This window comes from Rhineura floridana, chromosome 11 (genome assembly GCF_030035675.1).
Source record: "Rhineura floridana isolate rRhiFlo1 chromosome 11, rRhiFlo1.hap2, whole genome shotgun sequence".
Lineage (NCBI taxonomy): Eukaryota > Metazoa > Chordata > Lepidosauria > Squamata > Rhineuridae > Rhineura > Rhineura floridana.
This window is the reverse complement of record NC_084490.1, coordinates 54,515,116-54,536,360: the sequence shown is the minus strand read 5'-3', so window position 1 is coordinate 54,536,360 and position 21,245 is coordinate 54,515,116. Positions and strand designations below refer to the sequence as shown.

The window sequence follows — 21,245 nt, the reverse complement described above, 5'->3', positions numbered from 1 at the left end:
ATGAAGAAGGTACATTTTCTAGCGTTGACTGGAGAAAGGGATTTACTGGAATCAAGTGTTTCCTAGAGCCTTGAACAATTCATCAGGAGTATTACTACTTCCACTAGTCAACATAGCTAGACCAATGAAAAATGCAGCCTGAGCCACATAAAAGTCGAACATTCACAATTTGTGAGACAGAGTGTATATTCAAAAACTTTTTTGGTGCAAACATGTTTTTATGTTTCCTGAAAGTGAACAGTCAGGCATTTGTGGCTTCATTAGGTTAAAGGTCTGCAGATATTACTCAAAAGGTTCTGCTCCTAATTTTTAATCTTTTATAGTAGAGATCTGAAATGGTATCTTTTATTTGGAATGTTCCTCCTCTTACACAGGGCAGTACTAGGCCAAAAACACACTATTAGCGTCATGTACTGCTTTTGACACAGTTACAGCTGTTGGTATGAAGTCAGGATGTGGAGGCACAGGGAATGCTTGAATATCCTGCTTTTTCATGAGCCTCTCCCTCCTAGCTGTGTTGCCTCTGTTCTTACAGCCTGTCAAGGACAAGAGTGGCAGACAGGCCACCTCTCCCTTCTACGGAGTCGCCTGTGGCCACAGTGAGAGTGTCGCCTGAAACTGTAGAACATTGATGGTGTTTTATATTTATCAGCAATAACATATATATTGTGCTCAGTGATGTTCTGATTTCTAATTATTCGTTGTGGCTTTTGTTGATCTTCAATGCCTGCCACATTTTGGGATTAGGAAGGTCCTTGTGGGAAGGGGGGCCGGGGTAGAGAAGAGGATGCTCGCTTGACAACCAATGTAAGGAATGGGCAATTCTGCTTTTTCCTAGCAGAATGGAGGAAGTGTCAGATGGTTTCCTGCCTAGGGTAAGCAGGAGGGCATAGTTAATCCACAGTAGGCTGGTTTTGCTAGAAAAAACCCATTCACAGTAGGGAATCAATGTTCCCTTCTCTGTACATTAGTGAGAGAACACTATTTTTGGCACACATGTGACTCAGTTGAGGTGTGTGTTATCTTGTGATTCCCTTTGTATTTTTTTATATTTCCATTTTTTCTCTGCAACCATGATGGCTAACATTGAAATTGTATTTATAGTGCAGAAAAGCTGATAAAATCCCTGAAATGAATATTTGCTCTGGAGAAAGCTGCCTATCCAGGCATCCCCTAACGTTCAAACTGTGTGGGTTGGACCCAGATTAAGTTAGTTGCACTTAAGTCCCACTGATTTCAATGGGAACTCAGTCATGACTAACTTCCCATTTCAATGGAACTAACTCAGCTGTTCACATTGATTTCAATGGAAACTAAGTGCAACCAGATTGGATCCAGTTATATGGGAGTCCCTAATTCTTTCCTGTATGTCCATGTTTGTGAGGGAAGAACCGTGCAACAGGAGCGGCCCAGTCCTCCTGGCCTGCACATGGTCACTTGCTCCTAGATCTCACCTGAGAGGAAGAGGGCTTTTGAGGAGAGGCTGCTCTTTATGAAGGGCAAGGCAGCCAGAACTGCTACTGGCATCAGCGAAGTGTTGCTGCTTTTCCAGATAGCCAGAATCTGCCCAGGCAGAACCATATAACTATGTTATAAGAACTGTAACTCTCAAGACCTTGTGTTCCGAGAGTCAGGGTTTCAGGCAGGGTTTTTTCTCAACCTAACCTGAAGATACCGGGGATTGACCTGAGACCTTCTACATGTAAAGCAAATGCTCTATCACTTAAATAATAATGTCCTTCTGATCCTAAGTAGCCAAAGGCAGGTGGTTGTTGAGTGGAAGAAGGGCAGGCGGAAGGAATCTGCGGGACCCTTTGTTCTTTTTTCCTCTTGGTTAAAAAGCAGCTTGGGTAGAATGATTTTGGATTGGTAAAAGGACTGGAAGGAGAAAGGGTTAAGCAGTCCCTCTCTATGTGTTCTTCAGCTCAGATGTAGCCTGCCTGGGAACTGTTTTTTCTTTTCAAGTGCAGGAAATAATTTCATTTGTGTGCAAAGTGTAGTTTGAGCCTTACTCTTGCTATATCTTTGTGCTCACTGCAGTCCAAGTGGCTGAAATTGGCTCAGAGTTTGAAGTATAGTACTCCTTGTTCATTCATTTCCCTCCTCTTCCCTCCTTGCAGGCACGTAGTTGTGAAGACCTCCCCAAACCACAAATACGTTTTTACGCTAAGAACTCATTCCTCAGTTGTTCCAGGCAGCATTGCCTTCAGTTTACCGCAGGTATGGTTTTGACTGTTCCTTCCTTGATGGGCCAAAAGTGAAATGCAACTTGATCCTAAACGTTACTGTTTTTTAAAAGCAAAAAAATGCAGAGTTTGTGGATTCAAGTAATAGTGGGCTTCCCAGGAGCATCTGGCCAGCCACTCTTGGAGCTGGCGTGCTGGACTTAGAAGCCTCTTTTGGTCTGATGTGGCAAAGCCATTCCAATTTCTATAAAAGGAACACAGAAAGCAAAATTACTTGTGAGCAGAGAGCTGTGAAGACGGATGCTATTGTGTGATTAAGTCCCATCAGCCACAATGTGAGCAGTAGTGGTACAGCAGCACCAGTGATTATGATGGTCTGCTGCTTGGATCCCCTGCCATGGCTTCAGCCTGGTCGGCCATGTGCAATATGGAGCAAAGGGTTGTAGCTGTCCTGGAAAAGCAGTGCTGCTGCCAAATAAGCCCCATTGGGGGGGGGGGCTCCAGCTGTTGAAAAGAAGAAACCCTGATGATCTGGTACTTGCAAAACTCTGTGCAGAAGAAATCTGTCAAAAGTAGCACCAGCATCATCAGATATTTAACAGCAACACTTTGCAATGTGTGATTAATCTTCCTGGCTTCCCTGAGTCTCCTGTAGTGTGAGCAAACACTTTGAACCTGCGAATGAAGCACAGCATCTGCTGAATGAAACTTCTTTTTCCTTCCAACATAATAGCGAAGGAGAAATAGCCCACAGGGCTGTGAAGTAAATTACTGAAAAAGGATTTTCTCTCCATTCCTGTTCTTCTTTTTTGTTTAAGAACTCTGTAATGATGTTTCCTTGAGAGACCAGGGCTCCAAATCTTTGTTTCAATCTCTGACTCATCTCGAGGTGTTATAGAAAACCTCTGATCTTCTCTCTTGTGGAGGTGGAGGAGGAGGATGATAATAAAAATAATAACAATGAAGATGATATGTATGCAGAACCACCATAAGGATAATGAGATCATGTTACTAATCATAAGGCTTAGATTGGTGAGGCTAGAAATATATATAATCTGCATAATAATACTAATTTTCTAATACAGCTAGGCACTTTTCATAAATTTTGAAGTGAGATCCTGCCCACAAGCTTACAATGTAATCAAAACAATAAATAAAGTGGAAGAAAAATCTGGAGGAGACTAAAAATGTAATGTGTTAATTGCTAATAGAAACGAATCAGTTTTGAGACACCTTAAAGTGGGTGGCATTGAACAGATTGGATCTCACCATTTCAAATGTTGGGAGCTATTGGTGAAATGGAAGTAGAAATCTGTGTTTCAGAAAACTTGAGGGGGGGAATTCGTTGAAAGGCGAGCACAGAGCAAAAGAATGAGTTAATTAACTGTATAATAAGGATGCAGTGGCCGATGCAACAAAGGAGTAGCATGATCAGTGTTACGGATGTGAATGCACATGCCCAGTTGAACAGATGGGGTTGTGAAAGAGATGGGGCCTACTTGCTTGTCTTGAAGTGTTTCCTTCTGCTGATTAGAAGGAAAACCACTCTAAGGGGCGAGGCATCTGCATATAATACCTAGCATTTATATGGTGCTTTGGAATGTTCAAAGCACTTCATGTTATCTTTTGGGAGCTGAGAAATGGCAGAGGCAAGAATTGCAGGTTTCTGGCCACTCTGCTGTGCCAGCTGTCATATGCACTGTAGTCATGTGCTTACTAGGGTGACGTGAACTCTTAATGGGGATATGACTTCTAAGATGCTTGGCACAATTTACATATCCAGTATTTCCTCGTGAAGTTTATTGTGGTAAACATATTTTTTCCCTCTTGCACTCCTATATCTTTTTTTCCCGTTTCAGAGAAAATGGGCTGGACTTTCTATTGGGCAAGAGATAGATGGTAAGTGTTACTGTAAGTTGGTTCATGGTTTGGTTTCTGGACTGGGCTGATCTGAGAGAGAGCTTAGTTGGAATAAATTTGCAGATAACTGGGGATGTGCTTCCAATATGCAGTTTTGTTTCTCTAGGTTAGATTGGTATTCCTAAATTGCATTGAATCAAATGCAAAAAGAATGTCTATGTCTTGTTTATGAAAGTGGCTTGTAACATTGTTTCTGTTAACCTGGGATACTTAATGACAAATAAAAAGCTGGAGATGCAATGTAATAATAAAAAGATGTTGAATTTATGTTAATATATGCCAAGTGAAACAAATAAACCTTTAGGGTTTTTAATAAGAAAAACAAATGTCATAGATGAAATCTCCAGTAGTAGTAATACGTTTCAAAAGTGGAGAGCAGTTAAAGAGAAAGGACACTATAATGTCAAAGCAGAAGAAATCTGTGGTTTTAAAAAGAACAATTAAAATACAATAAAACATAAAGGAACCAGTCAATCAATATATTTAAAAGGATGTCAACCCTGTATTCATATACATAGGAGTAATCCCTCTTGAATTAAAAGGGACTTACTTCTGAGTAAAGATGCATAGGATTGTGCTGAAATGCACAAACTGAATGTGAAAAGGATGGGGCAATCAGTAAAGAGAAATAAATAAAGGAGTGATATGGTCATAATGACCCTCCGTGGCACAGAGTGGTAAGCGGAGGTAACGCAGCCAAAGCTCTGCTCACGGCCGGAGTTCGATTCCAACGGAAGGAGGATGTCGAATCTCCAGTAAAAGGGGTTGAGGTCCACTCAGCCTTCCATCCATCCGTGGTCAGTAAAATGAGTACCCGGCATACGCTGGGGGGCAAAGAAAGGCTGGGGAAGGAACTGGCAATCCCACCCCATATATACAGTCTGCCTAGTAAACGTCACAAGATGTCTCCCTAAGAGTCGGAAACGACTCGCACTACAAGTGGGGGGACACCTTTACCTTTTTTAATATGGTCATATGAGCAGAATAAATAACTTTAGCAGAGGAACTAAAAACTGAAATAAAAGGCTGAAGATGAGACCAAGATAAAGCAACAAGTAAAGATTTAATATAACTCAAGTGAGAGAGAAACAAAGAACAAACTGAAGAATATGCCAAATGAATAGGAAGAAAAGTGCAAATCGTGGATTAAGCAGCTGATAGCTACAGAGTTTAGCAATAGTAGAAATATGAGCAGCAAAAGAAGAAGAAGAATCAGAACACCTAAATTAGGAGATGATGAAGCAACAGATGAGCCAGCAACAGGGGGCAGGGAGAAATTCAGTATTCGTTTAAGGTTCAGCTGACAACCAAGAAGAGAGGGAAAACAAGCAGATAAATCAGAAAAGAGAGTTCAGAAATGGAAAAACTGGAGTTTGTCAGTGTAAACAGGAACAAATAAGAGGATCAACAGAATGAAGGGGGGGGGAAATCAGAACTGCATGAAAAGCACTCCTACATAGGGATAAGAATCAAATGCCTGTACATAGCAGACATGTTCCTTATTCACCGAGTAGGGACTTAGTGTACTAGTGCTGGGATGCCAAGGCCAATTGTAACTTGCCCATGCAGTGAAATAGTTGAATTTATGATCTTCATACATAATGATCTGTGCAAAAGCTTCATGCTCATTCCTACAGAAAAAGCTTGTGGTGCTGCCCTGGAGACAGTTGGCAAGCCTTCTCCCCCTCCCCACTCCATCCATATCCTCCCAAAGGTGTGTGTTGTCAATAATGATCTTATGGTGTACTGTCCAAGGTGCTGGAAACTCAAGTTAGCTGGAAACTAGTTTGCAGCTGATATAATCCTGGGGGAAACTAGTAAGCGTGGTGAGGAACAAGTGGGAAACTGTGGGTTACCGTGTGCCATGCAATAAAAGTTGGTTTGCACATTGTTCAGGAATATGAATCTAACAGCACAATAGGCTGTTGTTTCTAAGTCCATACTGGTGCTTTAGAGAAAGCTGTGCACTCATTAGTGATGCCATAAAGCAGTAATTGCATAAACTGAATATTTAGTGTGTCTCTTAATTCTCACTTTGTAAATGAGAACATTGAAACCCCAGTTGGCATTGTGATGCATAACTGGAACTTTCAAAGGAAAACCCCCGGAAGGTTGCCCCTAACTTGCAATGTGAATCTTCTGGCTAAGAGCAGGAGAAGGTGGGGGGATTACCCACACAGACATAACAACTGCAGTCTCTTTCCACTTGAAGATTTCTTTCTGGAGGCTTGTATCAGGGAGCATATCCCCTGTAGGCAGCATGGCAACATTTTCCTATGAATCAGATGCTTACAAAAGGTGCATGAAGGACTAATTAGTGGTGGAGGTGGCATTATTCCCACATGTAAAGCCAGGAGATTGCTTCTGAGGGCTGAAGTGCATATCAAATAGTTGCATGTGGGCGTACATATATGCATGTCAAATTCTTGTTTGTTCACTTTAGTATTTCCAAGGAACAGAAGCCAGAGTAGAGCTATCTGTGGAAATAGGAGCAGTCTCAATTCCCAGAGGCTCCCATTGAATTCTCTGGAACCAAGTAAAATATGCTGCAATCTAGAAACACCGTTTCTGAGACAAACCTGCCACCTTGGCCCTCACCCTAATAGTGCCCATAAGTGCACCTCTTTTTTTCATATAATTTAATGTATATCTCCCATTCCTATGAAGAAATATATCAGCTGCACCTAGGGGGAACTATTGCTTTAAGGGCAACACCTTCCCTCCATTTATTGTCTGGCTCCCTAATAAGTGTGTGTGTATTGCACATGGGGACACATTTTACTCTGTGTACTCTGTAATATGCTGTTCCCTTTAATTCCATTCTGTCTGTCGTTATGATGGGCATATGTAAGTATAAAATAAAATTCACCGGTGGAAGAATTGAAGAGCTGGGAGTAGAAATCACATTAGTTTATAAAGATGATCTAGTTATACTGATCAGTGGATGGTTACTAGGATGCAGATGACTTATTTTGATACATCCTGCAAGCAAGCATCTTTAGCCATCATTGGGTCGTCTTTCTAATTTGAACAAGAGCAGTTCAAGGGCTGACTTGACAATTTAGTTCAAGTCCTGCAGTTTCTTTGCAGTAGTCCTGTGGGTTGATAATGTGGCACAATGAGCAGCCATAGCCATAGCCTCTACAGCTCTAAGAACAAACTTCAGGTGGCACTCAGTCAGATGTCAAAGACTTTGCATGCTCCCTAATATATTTACCACCTCTTACAATGGCTAAATTGTGGTATTGCATGGTAAAAAAAAGTTGTACGTTGGTTATGTGGCAAGGCATCTGATTTGTAATCCTTTAGGTGATGGAGTATAATGGTAGTAGGGTGTTTTTGCTTACCGTACTGTATATCAAAGCCTGATTAATTGGCTTGGGAAAGTCAAAAGGCTGCTTTGGACACAAATCATTGTTTTCCCCTAATGTCATGCCTTTTTGAGTCTGTGAACATGTTTAAACTTAGTTGGTGACATGAGGAAAGACATTTTTGAACAGAAGTTTAAATAATAATCGTTGAAAATGCAGCTTGTAAAATTGAAAGATCTGGTGGCGGCATGTTTGCCTATTTCTGTAAACATGGTAACCCTGACAATGTGCATTGTCAGATATTGGGTGCTTTTTTTTTTTGCTGTAGAAGAAAACATAGAATGGTATCCAGCTAAGCCATATTCAGTTAAGTCCATTGATTTAAGTGGGTCTGCTCTGACTAATATTGGATGGATGTCATTCAGAATGTGGTTGTTAGGATTTTGGTCACCTCTTATGCTAGAAAAATGGTGGACATTCATTATAAATGTTGGTGTGATGCCATTGTATAGAGGTAGAAAGCTTTTCCTGAATGTGTGAAGGGTGGCCAAAGTCTCTGTGTTTCAAAGAGTGGATTGTGATGTTGTGTAGAATCATGTAGCAATAGTAATGGGCTGAGTTGTTTCTTCTCTAAGGGAGGAAAACTAGGCTCCTGTCTGCTTTATAGTTTTGTCACAATATTATGGGGGGAAAGGGCAAAAATTAGACAGACTTCAAAGCAAAATCCAAAATGGATTGACCATGTGCCTTGAAGCTAATGAGCCTAGTTAATGTTGTCTGTGAAACAGCCTGCTATATTAATTTCACATTGCTCACTCTGTTAATAGTCCCCAGCCTTGAAATCTTATTCAGAGTTAACAGCTTGGGCTCTTTTTTTAAAAAACAAAACAAAAATAATAATAACCTGGGTTACTCATTAGCCTTTGACTTCTGCTTGCTTCAGAAAGTTTGTCCCTTGTTTTTTCCCCAGTGGAAGCAACTTGGGCTTCCATCTGCTACTTTGTTGCGTTGGGCCAGGGTAGGTATCTGAACAACCAAATCACACAACTTTCCAGTAAGAATTGGTGAGAGGTCTTAGTTAACTAAAGCAAACAAATAATCTGGGTGATTGGGAGACTGTAATGCACCAGAGCCTCTCCTGGGTTTAAGGAGCACCCAGAAGATAAGAGAGAATCTCTTTAAAAAGAGATTCTTGGTTCATTTCTAAAAAATAATATATACCTTCCAAGGAAGTGTCACAGCAGTTTACAGGGCAAGGCCATAAAACAGATAGATGATAATCATACTAAAAGGACATTGTCCTCAAAACAGTACTTCATATTTTCCATTTGCTTGGTTAAAAAAAGTGATTTAAGCATTTGTTGAAGATGCTTTTTATTTCCTTTGGGGACATGGCTCTTAAGTGGATGGCTGGGAATGCCATGAGTCAATATCCTGTAGCACTGTACTGAGTAAGTGTTTTTCCCCCCTCCCATACAGTTTCCTTGTATAACTTTGATAAGACCAAGCAGTGCATCGGCACTATGACTATTGAGATAGATTTCCTGCAGAAGAAGAGTATTGATTCAAACCCTTATGATTCAGACAAAATGGCAGCAGAGTTCATCCAGCAGTTCAACAACCAGGCATTCACAGTTGGGCAGCAGGTTTGTGTTCCTGTTTATGCGTTTCTCACTTAGCATTGCAACCATTTCTTTCCTGTGAGGACTGTTTTTATCCCAGTCTTGCAAATAACCAATCTCCCGGATGTCTGTTGGAAGTAAGATCTGCCACCAGAAAGTGAAGGTGGTATTCAGCTAAACTGCACAAGCAGAATGACCTCTGCTTGCACAATGGGACTCTTAGGCTCTTGACATCCAAGGATGATGCACAAGGAAAACAGTCTTATTTGCTGTTTAAGTTCAGAAAGCCATGAGGAAGAAAGAGAGAAGAGATGGCTGGTGTGGTATACAGCTCCTAAGTTTACAGCAATGCAAATGGCATGAATTTTTCTGTCCTTACCAGCCACAACTAATAATAGATAGGGAAAGAGAATGACTACATGATCCAGGGCATGAAATGGTGACAAGGCACATGTATGAAAAAGAGCTTGACTTGGAGAATACCACTTCCAGCAGTACCTCAGTGTCTCACACAACAGGTAGTAAGGGCTTCTCTAAGATACACAATGCAGCAGAGGCCCTGAACTTCATCACATACATCAAAGCTCTTAGGAGGGACTTCAGTATGTTCTGCCCAATCTTGAACTGGACCTTCATTTGTCTGTCTGTCCTGCCATTCTAGCAGCATGAAGTGCATGCAAGTATTTTAATAATTTTATTTTTTCCCAACTTTGTTCCCACAGCTTGTGTTTAGCTTTAATGACAAACTTTTTGGCCTTTTGGTCAAGGACATTGAAGCCATGGATCCCAGCATCCTTAAAGGAGAGCCTGCCACGGGCAAAAAACAGAAGGTAAGGGCCACAGTCTTATCTCTGTCATAAGGCTACCTGTATGTACATTACGATAATTGGCAACTGAATGTGTGAATGGAGTTTACTAAACTTGAAGCACTGCCCTAACTGTGAACTTTCTGGATGCACCTTGTTATCCACTGCTGGACTAAATGTATCCTTGGTCTGATCAAGCAAGGGGGATCGTCTTAGGCACAGGTATACAGAAGTGCTGATCTGTATTGGCTCATTCACAAATGCAAAGCATCACTTAATGCTGTGGTCTTTAAGTGGGGAACAAGCAGATAATGAATATTTTCTTTTCATGATGCAAAATATATAAACTAACCCCAACCCTGAGCTCCCAGGCTAGGATGATTCTATAATTCGACCTCCACCAAGATGCCCTACTAAAAACTAAACCAACCCTGACCTAAAAAAAGAGGAAGAGAGAGGAAAGAGGAAAAGAGAATAATGGCAGACTGCAATGCTCAGAGTTTAAGAGATAGGATGTGACTTGTCAAAGGCTTCTAGGAATTAATTTGAAATCCTCACAAATGTGTCAGGTGTCTCTTTCTGTGAAAAGGGAGCATGCTGATTTGAATCAGCTCCTAATTAACCAGAGTTCACACCAATTTTACCTTCTTTTAAATCTGTGTTATTTTAAACAGATATAAATCTGTTTTACATCTTTGTTTTTACATTGCTTTCTTTTGTATACTGGGCCTGCTCCCCCCCTAATTTGAGTGGAACAGCATTATAGCTCTTTCTTCACATCACTTCTGTTTTGGCAGCTGATTTCCTTTTTGGAGCCCTGGATTCCAGGTCCCTTTCCTTGTTTTCACAGATTGAGATTGGGGGCAGATCATCACGAATAAGGCTTTTTGACCATATGCTGCTAAGAATGTTGTTGAAACTGAATGCCAGCTCTGTTATGATGACTTCATATTCTGCTGCCTGCTGATTTATGCTGCTATGTAGCTTGTCTTAATATAAAAAATATTCTCTGTTTGCCTTTTGAGGCTCTCTGGAGAATACTGCAAATGAGTGTCTGTTACTATTCTTCAAGCCTTTTAATTGTGGGTTTTATTTGCTTCCATACTAAGATCGAAGTTGGTCTTGTTGTTGGGAACAGTCAAGTTGCATTTGAAAAGGCTGAGAGCTCTTCCCTCACTCTTATTGGTAAGTGGTAACAGGAAACAGCTGTTCATTCCAAGCAGTCTCTATCAACCTTATCAGTAAGTCCACAAAATGACTAGCCCACAATGGTTTTTACTAGCCTGTCTGCCCACATGTTTTTATCTACATGACTGTCAAACATAGATCTGGGCTCTTTTTTCAAGTTGCACCTTTTCCCTACTCTTTACTTGTAAGTTATATATTACACAATTCTAGATAAATTTTAAGATTTTTGTATATTTAAATAAAGTTATGATGCTTTCCTTAATGACATTTTAATTTCAACATTCTAAATCTAATTCCTCACCAGTATACTACAACATTTGACTTTCAAGTGATGGGTTGGTCAGGACCCCATATGTAGTCAGTATTATGAGTAGAAGTACTGGTACAGTTTTGGTTTTGGTTTCTTTTTTTTCAGGAGGAAAGACGGCAAGAGTGAAAGGGGGTGGGGTCGGGGAGTGGAGAAAGAGATTGTAACCAGATGCAAAAGAGAGTGACAGGGTAGTTTTTTTAACCTTGATTAGCTGTCCAGAAGGAAGAATTTCTGTGGCCAGCCATTCTGCAGGTAGCAGAAGGGAATTTCACTGCTTTTTGGCATACCAGGACTAGCTGCCACCTGGTCCCTCCTTTCTGATTGCATCAACAGCCAGACATCCAGTAGGCAGAGTAGGAGATTGCGAAACAGCAGGATCCTTTCTATCGGCTTGCTGGGAGTTCCTACCATCTTGCCTCCCTCCGCATAGAAGTTTATAATGATGATGATTATTTATTATGATTATTATTAAATTTCTGTTCTGCCATTTCTCCCAGAAGGAGTCCGGGGTGGCAAACAAGGGACAAAACACAAAAAACATCTTTAAAACAAAACATCTTAAACACCTTTTTTAAAATTTATTTTTATTTCCATTCTGCATTAACATGTATTTAGTTACAAAATAATACAAAAAACCTATTAACTCCCTTTCCCTTCCTTTCCCCCAACCCCTATTACCCCCCTTCCCTCCCTTTCCCCTAATGACTATTAACTTTCAAGATCTTATTTTATAGTTTTCTTCTCTGAGAAACTTCCATTATCTTAAACATCTTTTTTTTTAAAAAAATCAACATCTTAAAAAGCAGTTGCAACACAGATGCAGGCTGGGATAAGGTCTCTTCTTAAAAGGCTTGTTGAAAGAGGAAGGTCTTCAGTTGGTGCCAAAAAGATAACAGAAGATGTTAGCTATTGTACAGCTTGCAGATATCTACCCATTTATTATGAATAATCAAAGGGAAGGGGCACAGCTCAATGGGACAGGACCATAGGCCAGAGGCAGAGCATCTGCTTTGCAATCCCCAGCATCACCATGCAGGGCTGAGAGAGACTCCTGCCAGAAACCCTGGAGAACCACTTCCAGTGTAGACAGTACTGAGGTAGATGGACCAATGGTGTGATTTGGTATAAGACAGTTTCCTATGTTCAAAGCTGCCTTACCACCAGACCATTGGCCAATCAGACCATTGGCCCATGTAACTCATGATTGTCTTTTCAGACTAGTGGCAGTAGCATTCCAAGATCTTAGGAAGAGATCTCTAGTTTAAATCCTTTTTAACTAGAGTTTTTGAGAACTGAGCCTGCATTCAAGCTGGTAATCTCCCACTAAACTCTGGCCCTTCATTGGAGAGGGGGAAAAAGATACAGTTCCTCCTATCACTGCAACAACAAGAGCTCATTAGGGATTCAAGCACTTGATCACCAACTGGCCTAACCAGTTGTGCTTTGGTGTTAGCAATCTTGAGTTTTATTCGTTCAGATAGGTAGATAATGAATTTGACAGACCAGTGTGGGACTGCATAAATCTTCCGTACCATAAATTTACTTCAAAAATATTAAACTGTAGAATATCCAACAGTGTGCATATATTTTCCTTCCTCATTTTTATTACCTTCTTTAACAATTATACCATATAACAAATTATCCTTCAGGCTATTTGCATTTGCCTAAGTGAGCAAATACAGATCTATAGATGGGGTATGTGTGTTACCCTACAATCCTCTTCTAGATGCTGCATAGCATATCAGTGGGATGTAATCATCTTTAAATGATACTTAAAACCTTGTGCTCTCTCTAGAGCCCATCAAGAAACATTGGCTCTCAGTTCCATGGATTTTCCCCATTATAGGTGCCTGGCATTGCTGTACTGGTGTGCTCTTCTTTCACAACATGTAAACAAGTAGCAGACATTGCTTGAAGCTGAGAAAGTGGGGGAGGGAAGGGGGTGGGGATGACTGGGCCTGAGGCAGAGCCACTTCATTCGGGAGCTTTCATAAGGGTGGAACCAGATGCAGTGGCAGCCGAACTTTGTCTTCAAATGTGGGTCACTGGCAAGTAGAAGATTAACTGGGTGGGGTGATCTTCCAGCAGAGAAGTGCTGGGCAGGAAGGGTTGCTGAAGCTTTTTCCTTCCCTGTAGCTGCTTTTCTCCCGGCTGGACTTGAGCCTGCCTTGGGGGTGGGGAGGTTGTGAGATACAAGCCTCTGCTGTCTGCATTGTTGCTACGTATAACTCTGAGCTTCTTACGTTTTTTTCCAGCCCGGGGGAAGAAGTTGAAAAGGGATGAGATGCAACTATGCCCAAATCATAGTGGAATACAAACAGCTGAGGCGTTCCCGGGGGGGGGGGAAGCAAGGAACGGAAGAACCCAAGCTCCATCCTGAAGGCCAGGAACCAAGCCTCTCCCCAAGGGAAGATGGGCCCTTGGGGAGGGGAAAGCCTAATCTTACTGCATCCCTCTAGAACAGCATTTCCCAACTAGTGGGCCACCAGATGTTGTTGGACCACAATTCCCATCTTTCCTGACCATTGGCAATGCTAGCTGAGGCTGATGGGAGTTGTGGTCCAACAACATCTGGTGGCCCACTAGTTGGGAAAGGCTGCTCTAGAAGGATAAGTATTCTGCCTGGCTCCCTTTCATGTCTCTCTCACTGCAGGAGAAGACAGGGCAGGCCACAAGGAGATTGGATTATGCCAAAGTAACCAGCAGGAACTTGCTTTCTGGTTCTCATTCATTCACCTGAATGTTCATTTGGTCTCTGGTTCTCATTCCCTTGTTCTCCGTGCTTGGAAGGCTCAGAGAAGCTGAGTGGGCCGAGCTCAGAGGCAGAATACTCTGTATGCGCTCGTAATAAGCTGCTTGCGTGGCTGGAATTGAAGGGGGTTGGAAGAGCAGCAGGGAGCAAACCATACGAAGGAAGAAGGAGAAGTACCGGCGGGTGGGGGGAATAGATCAAATCAAATGCAGGGTTTAGTTGGGGGGTTACAGAGGAGAACAAAGTCAGGGTTGTGTGTACTCTTGCACTTAGGAAGAAGAAAAGATTCAGTGCCCAGACAGTCCCAATCCTGCATCAGGAGATGCTGCAATCTGCAGCGTGTATAAATTATTCAAAGTGAGCAGATTTTCACACTTCCTCTTCTGCATAATCTCTAAGAGGATTTGGGTAGGAAACTCACACCCCATCCCAACCCCTGGAAATCTAATTCAGCCATTATTCTGACTTTTAAGATTTCCCCAGGCATTGGCTGCACACTTCAAAGCACATATCTGCAGCCATAAGTGTCAGCACACCCAAAGCCCTGTCCTTCCCAGTCAGAGATGCCTAAGTGAAGAAGTGCACCTTATGTGGAGCCCCTGACTGTGCATCCATGAGGGCCCCTTTTTGGCTAAGCAGACCCCCTCTGTGCTGCATTTGCAGGTGGCTGGTTATGACTCTTTGGGACCTGTGGTTACATCATTGCTACTCCATGCAAATAGTTTGGGGAAATGGCTTTGGATGTTCTTTACTTGCTCTGCAGCTTTTCCTCTTTAATTTGGGCCTTGAGCAGTTCCTTCCCCTGTAACATTTAGGCTTGACAGCTGCAGTGTCCTATGTCTGGGTGTGGTGGTAGTGCAGGTTTACCATTGAATCTAGCCTTCTTAGTTGGAAAGGGGATTCTGTTGATAGTTTTTCCATCAGTGTCAATCTACGGTCTTGTTTCACCTTAGTTAGACATGTAGATATTGGTAATGTGGGCTGTGTATTGTATATCCAGACAGATGAATTTGGCCTCATATTTAGAACTGAGATTAGGAAAGATGCTTATAACTACTTGAATTAAAACATTTGCTTTTTAAATGTAGCATTGTGCTAATTCTAGCAGAGTCTTGCACTGCTATGCATCGCTCTGCTTAAAATGGCTCATTCTGTTGATGGCATCTTCTCATTTATTTAAATTTAAAACCTCATTCTTTCACAAGGCAGTCCTGTGAAACTTGACTCTTGAATAAGGTGACAAGTTATTCTGAGTGAATGAACATCCAGATATTTTGCTGTCAAAATGTAAAATACCGCCCATGGCCAGCATGTGGCAGTAGAGAATCAAGAAAGTGAAAGGGTGGGGAGTTGTGAGTACCAGCTAACTCTGGGAAGAGCTAATATGATTACCGCCACCCTGCAGTAATGAAGAAAACAAAATAAATGAAAACACAAACAAACAGCCTGCAGCCTAAGACTGGCTGGTTACTTCAAATCCATGTGTGAAATTCAATGTCACCTCCTTAGTGTTGATGGATCGCAAAGCTGTATCCATAGCAGTAGAAGACATAGCAGGCAGAATTCACTTATCAGAGTCTAGGCTGTAAACCAGGAACTTGCGACCCTCCAGATGTTGTCGGACTTCCAATCCCATCAGCCCCAACCAGCATGGCCAGTGCTCAGGGATGATGGGAGTTGTAGTCTCACAGCATATGGAGGACCACAGGTTCTCCATCCCTGCTCTGAACCTAGCAGTCATAAGCCTCTTGGTTCAATGACTCCCCAGCCCTCCAAGCCTCCCTTTTCTGCATGCTTCCTTTCTGCCAATTTACACAGCTCCTTGTGTCTCTAACATCTAGGCATGCTATATAGCTTTGCCCCAATCTTCCCCCCGCTTGGCTCCCTTTTTTTAAACTTCCATGTCTCCAGCATGCATGACTTGTGAAGTCCCTCCTGTTCAGGCCATTGCCACTTTGTCCCACTCTCTTTAAGCACCTTTCTCACGACCACCTCCCTGGCACTCCTTCCTTCCTAACCCCCATAATATACAGGCCCTCCTGACCTCAAGTGCTGCAGTTTCTTTAGAACCGCCTCTCTGATTCACCATTTCTTGCTTCAGTTCTGTGCCTTCTCTGCCCTTTTCTTCAAGCCTCATTTTCCACCTAACTTTCCTGCACCTTTTTCACATTTCCTTGCCTTCTCCATAACTTTCCTCGGCCTTCTGTGCTCTTGCCCTGCCCTGCCTCCTTGGACCTCTTCTCTTAATCCCCAGCTTGCCCTTGTGTGTGGTTTTAATTTAACCCCTTCCTTTGCAGAAGGTGGATTGTGGATTTGCTACCACATCAGCTCAGCTAATCGGTGTCAGGAGGCTGCACCTCCGCAAGTGCAAGCCAAGATAAAATACAGAAGGGAGATTTAGTACACTGCTGGTGAGGCTGTCCCGTACTGAAGATGTAAAATGGAAAACAGTAACCCAGAAGATGAAAGCAATTTTAAGACAAGAGAGTAGGTTTATTTATTTATTTTTTAACTAACCTGTCCAAAAGATGTAGTTTCTCCCAGCTGTTTCTGGTGCCATTCCATACTGGGCAATGTTGTGTTCTGATCAGTAGAATATTGTAGAGTGTGTAAGGGCACCTGAGCCATATGTTTTTAAAAGATAGTAACTGTTTTACTTACGTAGGAAGTAAAGGAATCATTATTAAATTGTGAAATGTTATGAATTAAGTTGAAAATCAGTTTTAAAATGTAATAGAAATACACCACAATTACAGTAATATGCCAATTAACAAAGTAGATGCATTCCTGGACATTACTTCTTAGGAATAACATGGAAAGAATAAGGAGAGGTTCCTACACACACTCATAGATGTGGGGGCTGCTTCAACAGGGGCTTTAAAAGTTGCCTACCCAGCACCCACCCACTTCCCCTCCTTCTCCCTCCCCTTGTTCTCCTCCTCTGAATCATATTGGATCCTTCCCTCCCCAGACCTGGGAGAAAGCAAGAGATCTCTTTAATGCAAAGCAAACACACAGGCTTTCCAGTTTCACGCTAGCAAAGCAAAGGCATATAGGCTTATTAGTTTATTGATAACAAAGACACAGGCTTGTCAGTTTCGCCTTTAAGCAAAGGCAGGGCTTGAAAGTTTATCCATAGCAAAGCAAAGTTGGTCAGTTTCACCTTTAAAAAAGCCTTCCTTAAAAGGAGCTTCTTTCCTGGAGGATTTGTTAACGGAGGTATTACTGTATATAAAAAGGGAACTAAAATGCAACACATTGTAGTTAGTCTCTTGAGTCCTAAGCTGCAATCATATATTCACTTACATAAGAGTAAGTCCCACTGGACACAGTGGGGCTTACATCTGAGTAGACAACTATGGGACTTACGAGCTAGTTTTCCATTAAAAACCCCACCTGTTTTCCTTTTGATGTCAGAAGAATTGTGATACTGATTTTTACTTACAATACTTTTACACAGATGGATTACTGCAATCAATGATAGGGTCTAGACCTGCAACGACTGCTATGTATCTTGCATTAGAGAGCACCTGTGGCTTCCCTGGGCTGCTGTTAAAGTTTGTTTTATGTATGGAGTGGCAAAGTGTATTGAGCTTTTAATGTTTGGTGGCTAAATGTGCCACTTTTTCTTCCATGGAGGAGAAAGCTCCTCTCCACACCCTTACCCAGCTCCCTGCTCTGAACTTAGCCTCATTTCTGGGGGGTGATGTTGGATCTACAAGCTTTAGTCAGGTTCCTGCACTCTCTTGATTGGCTGTCCACTTTATAAGACTGTTTGGATTATTGGGGGCAAGTTGCTGATGATTTCTCCTGCATTTGCAGCAAGACGTGGTGTGACATGGCCTAGCTGCTAGCAAAAACTGTTCTCCATGCCCTGCTCATTTGTAATCTTGGCTATTGCAGCCTTTTCCTCTCTGTTCTTCTATCACCTCACTTCAGTCCCTTCACCTCTATCCAGCAGTTCTGCTACCAAAACAATCCCTCTCATTGCTGTGATCATATGCCATGCTGCCTCAGATCCCTACACTGGTTCCTTCTCCCAGATCCAGTATAAACTCCTCATCCTTACCTTCTGTCCTGCCCAGAGTGAGACTCATGAGACAGAGACGAGGATGGAATCAGTTCCTGTTTTATTAAAGTAACATCGAAGGCAATACGTTTCATAGGCACACTATGCTAGCTCACTGCAGTCCCTAAGTAGGCTACCTAAGTAAACTCTGCAGCGTGTGAAGGAAGTTGAGTCAGCACCCTGGTCAGGGGGGAGCAGGTTAAGTAGGAAAGGTCTTTGCCCGTAATCTCTGACTCCTTCAAAGACTCTCCCTCTGACCGAAGCGCTTCTCCTGGCATCTGGCATGGGGTGTGCCTCCGCTGGCTCATCCGACAATATAGCCTCGATAGGTGCCGACTCGGCTTCAGGAGGTGGGGAAGCGCTTGATGGGCAAGGGGGGAGCTCGGGGGGGGGAGTTGGTGCGCGCGCCAAGACATCCCCCCCAACGGCTCTATGGGGGCATCTGGAAGCTGAGCGCGGTCTTCTTCGGCGGGAGAACTGTCTGTGGGAACTGGCACAATGTCAAACACACCCTCTCCTGCCTCATCCTCGAAAGTCTCAACACCCTCTGATTTTTCCCCTTGCCCTAGCAGCCGCACTGACGCTCATCCAGCCCTCCTCCTTGATCCTCCTGAGGCTCAACACCTTCAAAGTTCTCTATAGCTTTGCTCCCCTTTATCTCTCCACATTTATATCCCACTAGGTTCTTGCCTGTGACTTTAATTCCTCCAGCTTCATTGCCCATAGCTGTCTGAGGGTCTCTTGTTCCCTCAAACATTTTTACCCACCTGGTGGCCAATATGGTGCCCTCCAGTTGTTTGTGGGACTCCAGCTCCCATCAGCCCCAGCCAGTATGGCCAATGGTAGGGATGATGGGAGTTGTAGTTCCCCCCCCCCCCAGGAGGAAGGGCAAGATATAAATTTATAAATAAATAACATAAAACAAAAAGCATCTGGACGGCACCATATTGGCTGCCCTTGCTCCACTCTTTCTCCCTTGCTTGGAACTGCACACCCCAACATCTGCAAGATGCCACCTTACTACCTTCCCTTCCTCAAAAACTACTTTTTCTGCGACATGTTTGGCACAACCTCCTAGTCTCCATATTCTACTGTAACTAAGCCTAAGCCTCTGTAACTGAAGTAACATATACTTTTCTACTTTTTACCCATCTCCCCTTCTCTGTTTTTCTTCACTGTGTTGAATGATAGATTGTAAGCTGCTCAGGTGAGGAACTTACAGTTTGAACAGAGAGAGGAGGTGGCGAGGAATCTGTTCCCTTGCACACTGTAAACTAGAGGTTGGGAACCTTTTCCACCTGAGGGCCACATTCCCTTTTGCATGACCTTCCTGGAGCCGCCTGCCAATAGTGGGACAATGGATGTGGCTCTTACCTCTGTATTATAGCCTACATTCCATCCATGCAAAAGCTAGAGGTTTCTAAACACTCCACGCACCTGTTTCCACCTTTCATCCAGGCAAGCAAGAGGCATTATCGCAGTTCAAGGACACATTTCAGCTGGGCAACAGCATTCAAGGAGGGTGTGAAACAGGGCCAGTGAAGGGTATGGTTTGTGGAAAGGGTGTGTGTCCTGGAGGCAGGGTGTGGTCCAGGGCAAGTCCTGAGGGCCAGATGGGGAGGCCCACATTTAGCCAAAAGGCAAAGTCTGAGGAAAACTGATCATGGACCAACTTGCAGCTTAGGCACACTAGGGGAGTATAGTTCGGGTCGGGAAGAGCAACTGGATGAGGGAGAGCAGGTGACTGACCACGCAGCGCACGGGAACTTTATCCCATGGGCCATCAGAATGTTCTGCAGTCATGCTGCTAGCATGTTTTCAAATAAATCGCTAGATCCATGAGATCTAGAAACTGCCTTCTCTTTGCATGTCAGTTTTCAGATACTTGGACATCATCTCTCTCATCATGAGCACACAGCAAATTATCAACCCGCTTTACAGGTACCTGCTGTCCACCTCAGTGAAAAAGCAGGGGTCCTGAGACAGTATATGTGGCTCCTATGCAATTGTAAGGTAGCTTTGTCCTCATAAGAAGGCAGAGGAACTTGGAAAGACCGGATTTTTAGATTATCCTACCCTGAACTCCCCTTTCCATCTGCAAAGAGCCCCCATATATAAGCCCTCCTCATGTATTCTTTTTATTAGAACTTAAACCTATATGGGAAGCATTCAGTTAGCTCAAGCATTTGATGAATTGCTTAAGTTAGTTGCCATTTGTCAGGTTTAATCCTTTCATAGGTGGTTCTTCTTCTAAGCATAGACAAAATTACACACATTTTTGTAATCCTAACAACTCTGAAAATACGTGAGGATTATTCTCCCCATGTGAGATTGGGTCGGCTGTGTGGGGCTGAAGCTGAGAGATGGCGGCTCACTTAGGTCCTGTAGTAGAATTGAGATTTGAAGAGGTTTGTGTTCTTAACCACAGCCCCCCCTGTATTACACTATGTATGAAGTTGATTTTACATCTTGCACACAGAAAACAGATTCCTGCACCATTTTCATGTGCTTATTGAGTTTGTCATCCTTGAATTAATTTATTTTCCTCTTCCTTACAGGCAAATCCAAAACTAGGGAAAATCGCCAGTCCATTATCAACCCTGACTGGAACTTTGAGAAGATGGGCATTGGGGGTCTTGATAAGGAATTCTCTGACATCTTTCGGCGGGCGTTTGCCTCCCGGGTGTTCCCACCTGAGATTGTAGAGCAGATGGGTGAGTACCAAAGTGAAAAATGAACGGGATACTGCAACAATGTACTAAGCACACTTCAGAGCATAGACTTACAGGGGTCTTACAGACTAAAAAAAAAAAGAATGATGATGAAACACACCTTAAGAGAGAGGGCAGAAATCTAAACGGGAGCTGGCTGGGATGGGATAGGAGAGCGGTTGTGGTAGGCCCAGGAAATGCAGAAAAGTCAGACATGATGGCCATGAAGACTATGTAATATTATAGCTTTTCTCACCACTTCTTTAAGCAGTGGTAAGTAAATTAAACAGGACAGTATTTCTAAAGATTTGTTTCCATTGTATAAATATGTAATGCAGATTTGAGCAGTGCTAATCCAAGGCATGCTCAA

The 21,245-nt window shown here is 42.7% G+C and overlaps 1 protein-coding gene across 17 annotated transcripts in view; it reads left to right on the top strand.

Annotated features, from left to right (window-relative positions):
• Positions 1-21,245, top strand: part of NSF (N-ethylmaleimide sensitive factor, vesicle fusing ATPase) — a 109,014-nt gene that overhangs the window by 29,126 nt on the left and 58,643 nt on the right. For all 17 annotated transcript variants that reach the window (XM_061592199.1, XM_061592192.1, XM_061592194.1 and 14 more), the window contains 6 exons: positions 2,121-2,220; positions 4,046-4,085; positions 8,897-9,063; positions 9,762-9,869; positions 10,955-11,030; positions 20,723-20,878. In XM_061592199.1, coding sequence (XP_061448183.1) covers positions 2,121-2,220; positions 4,046-4,085; positions 8,897-9,063; positions 9,762-9,869; positions 10,955-11,030; positions 20,723-20,878 — 647 coding nt within the window. The remainder of the gene's footprint in view (positions 1-2,120; positions 2,221-4,045; positions 4,086-8,896; positions 9,064-9,761; positions 9,870-10,954; positions 11,031-20,722; positions 20,879-21,245) is intronic.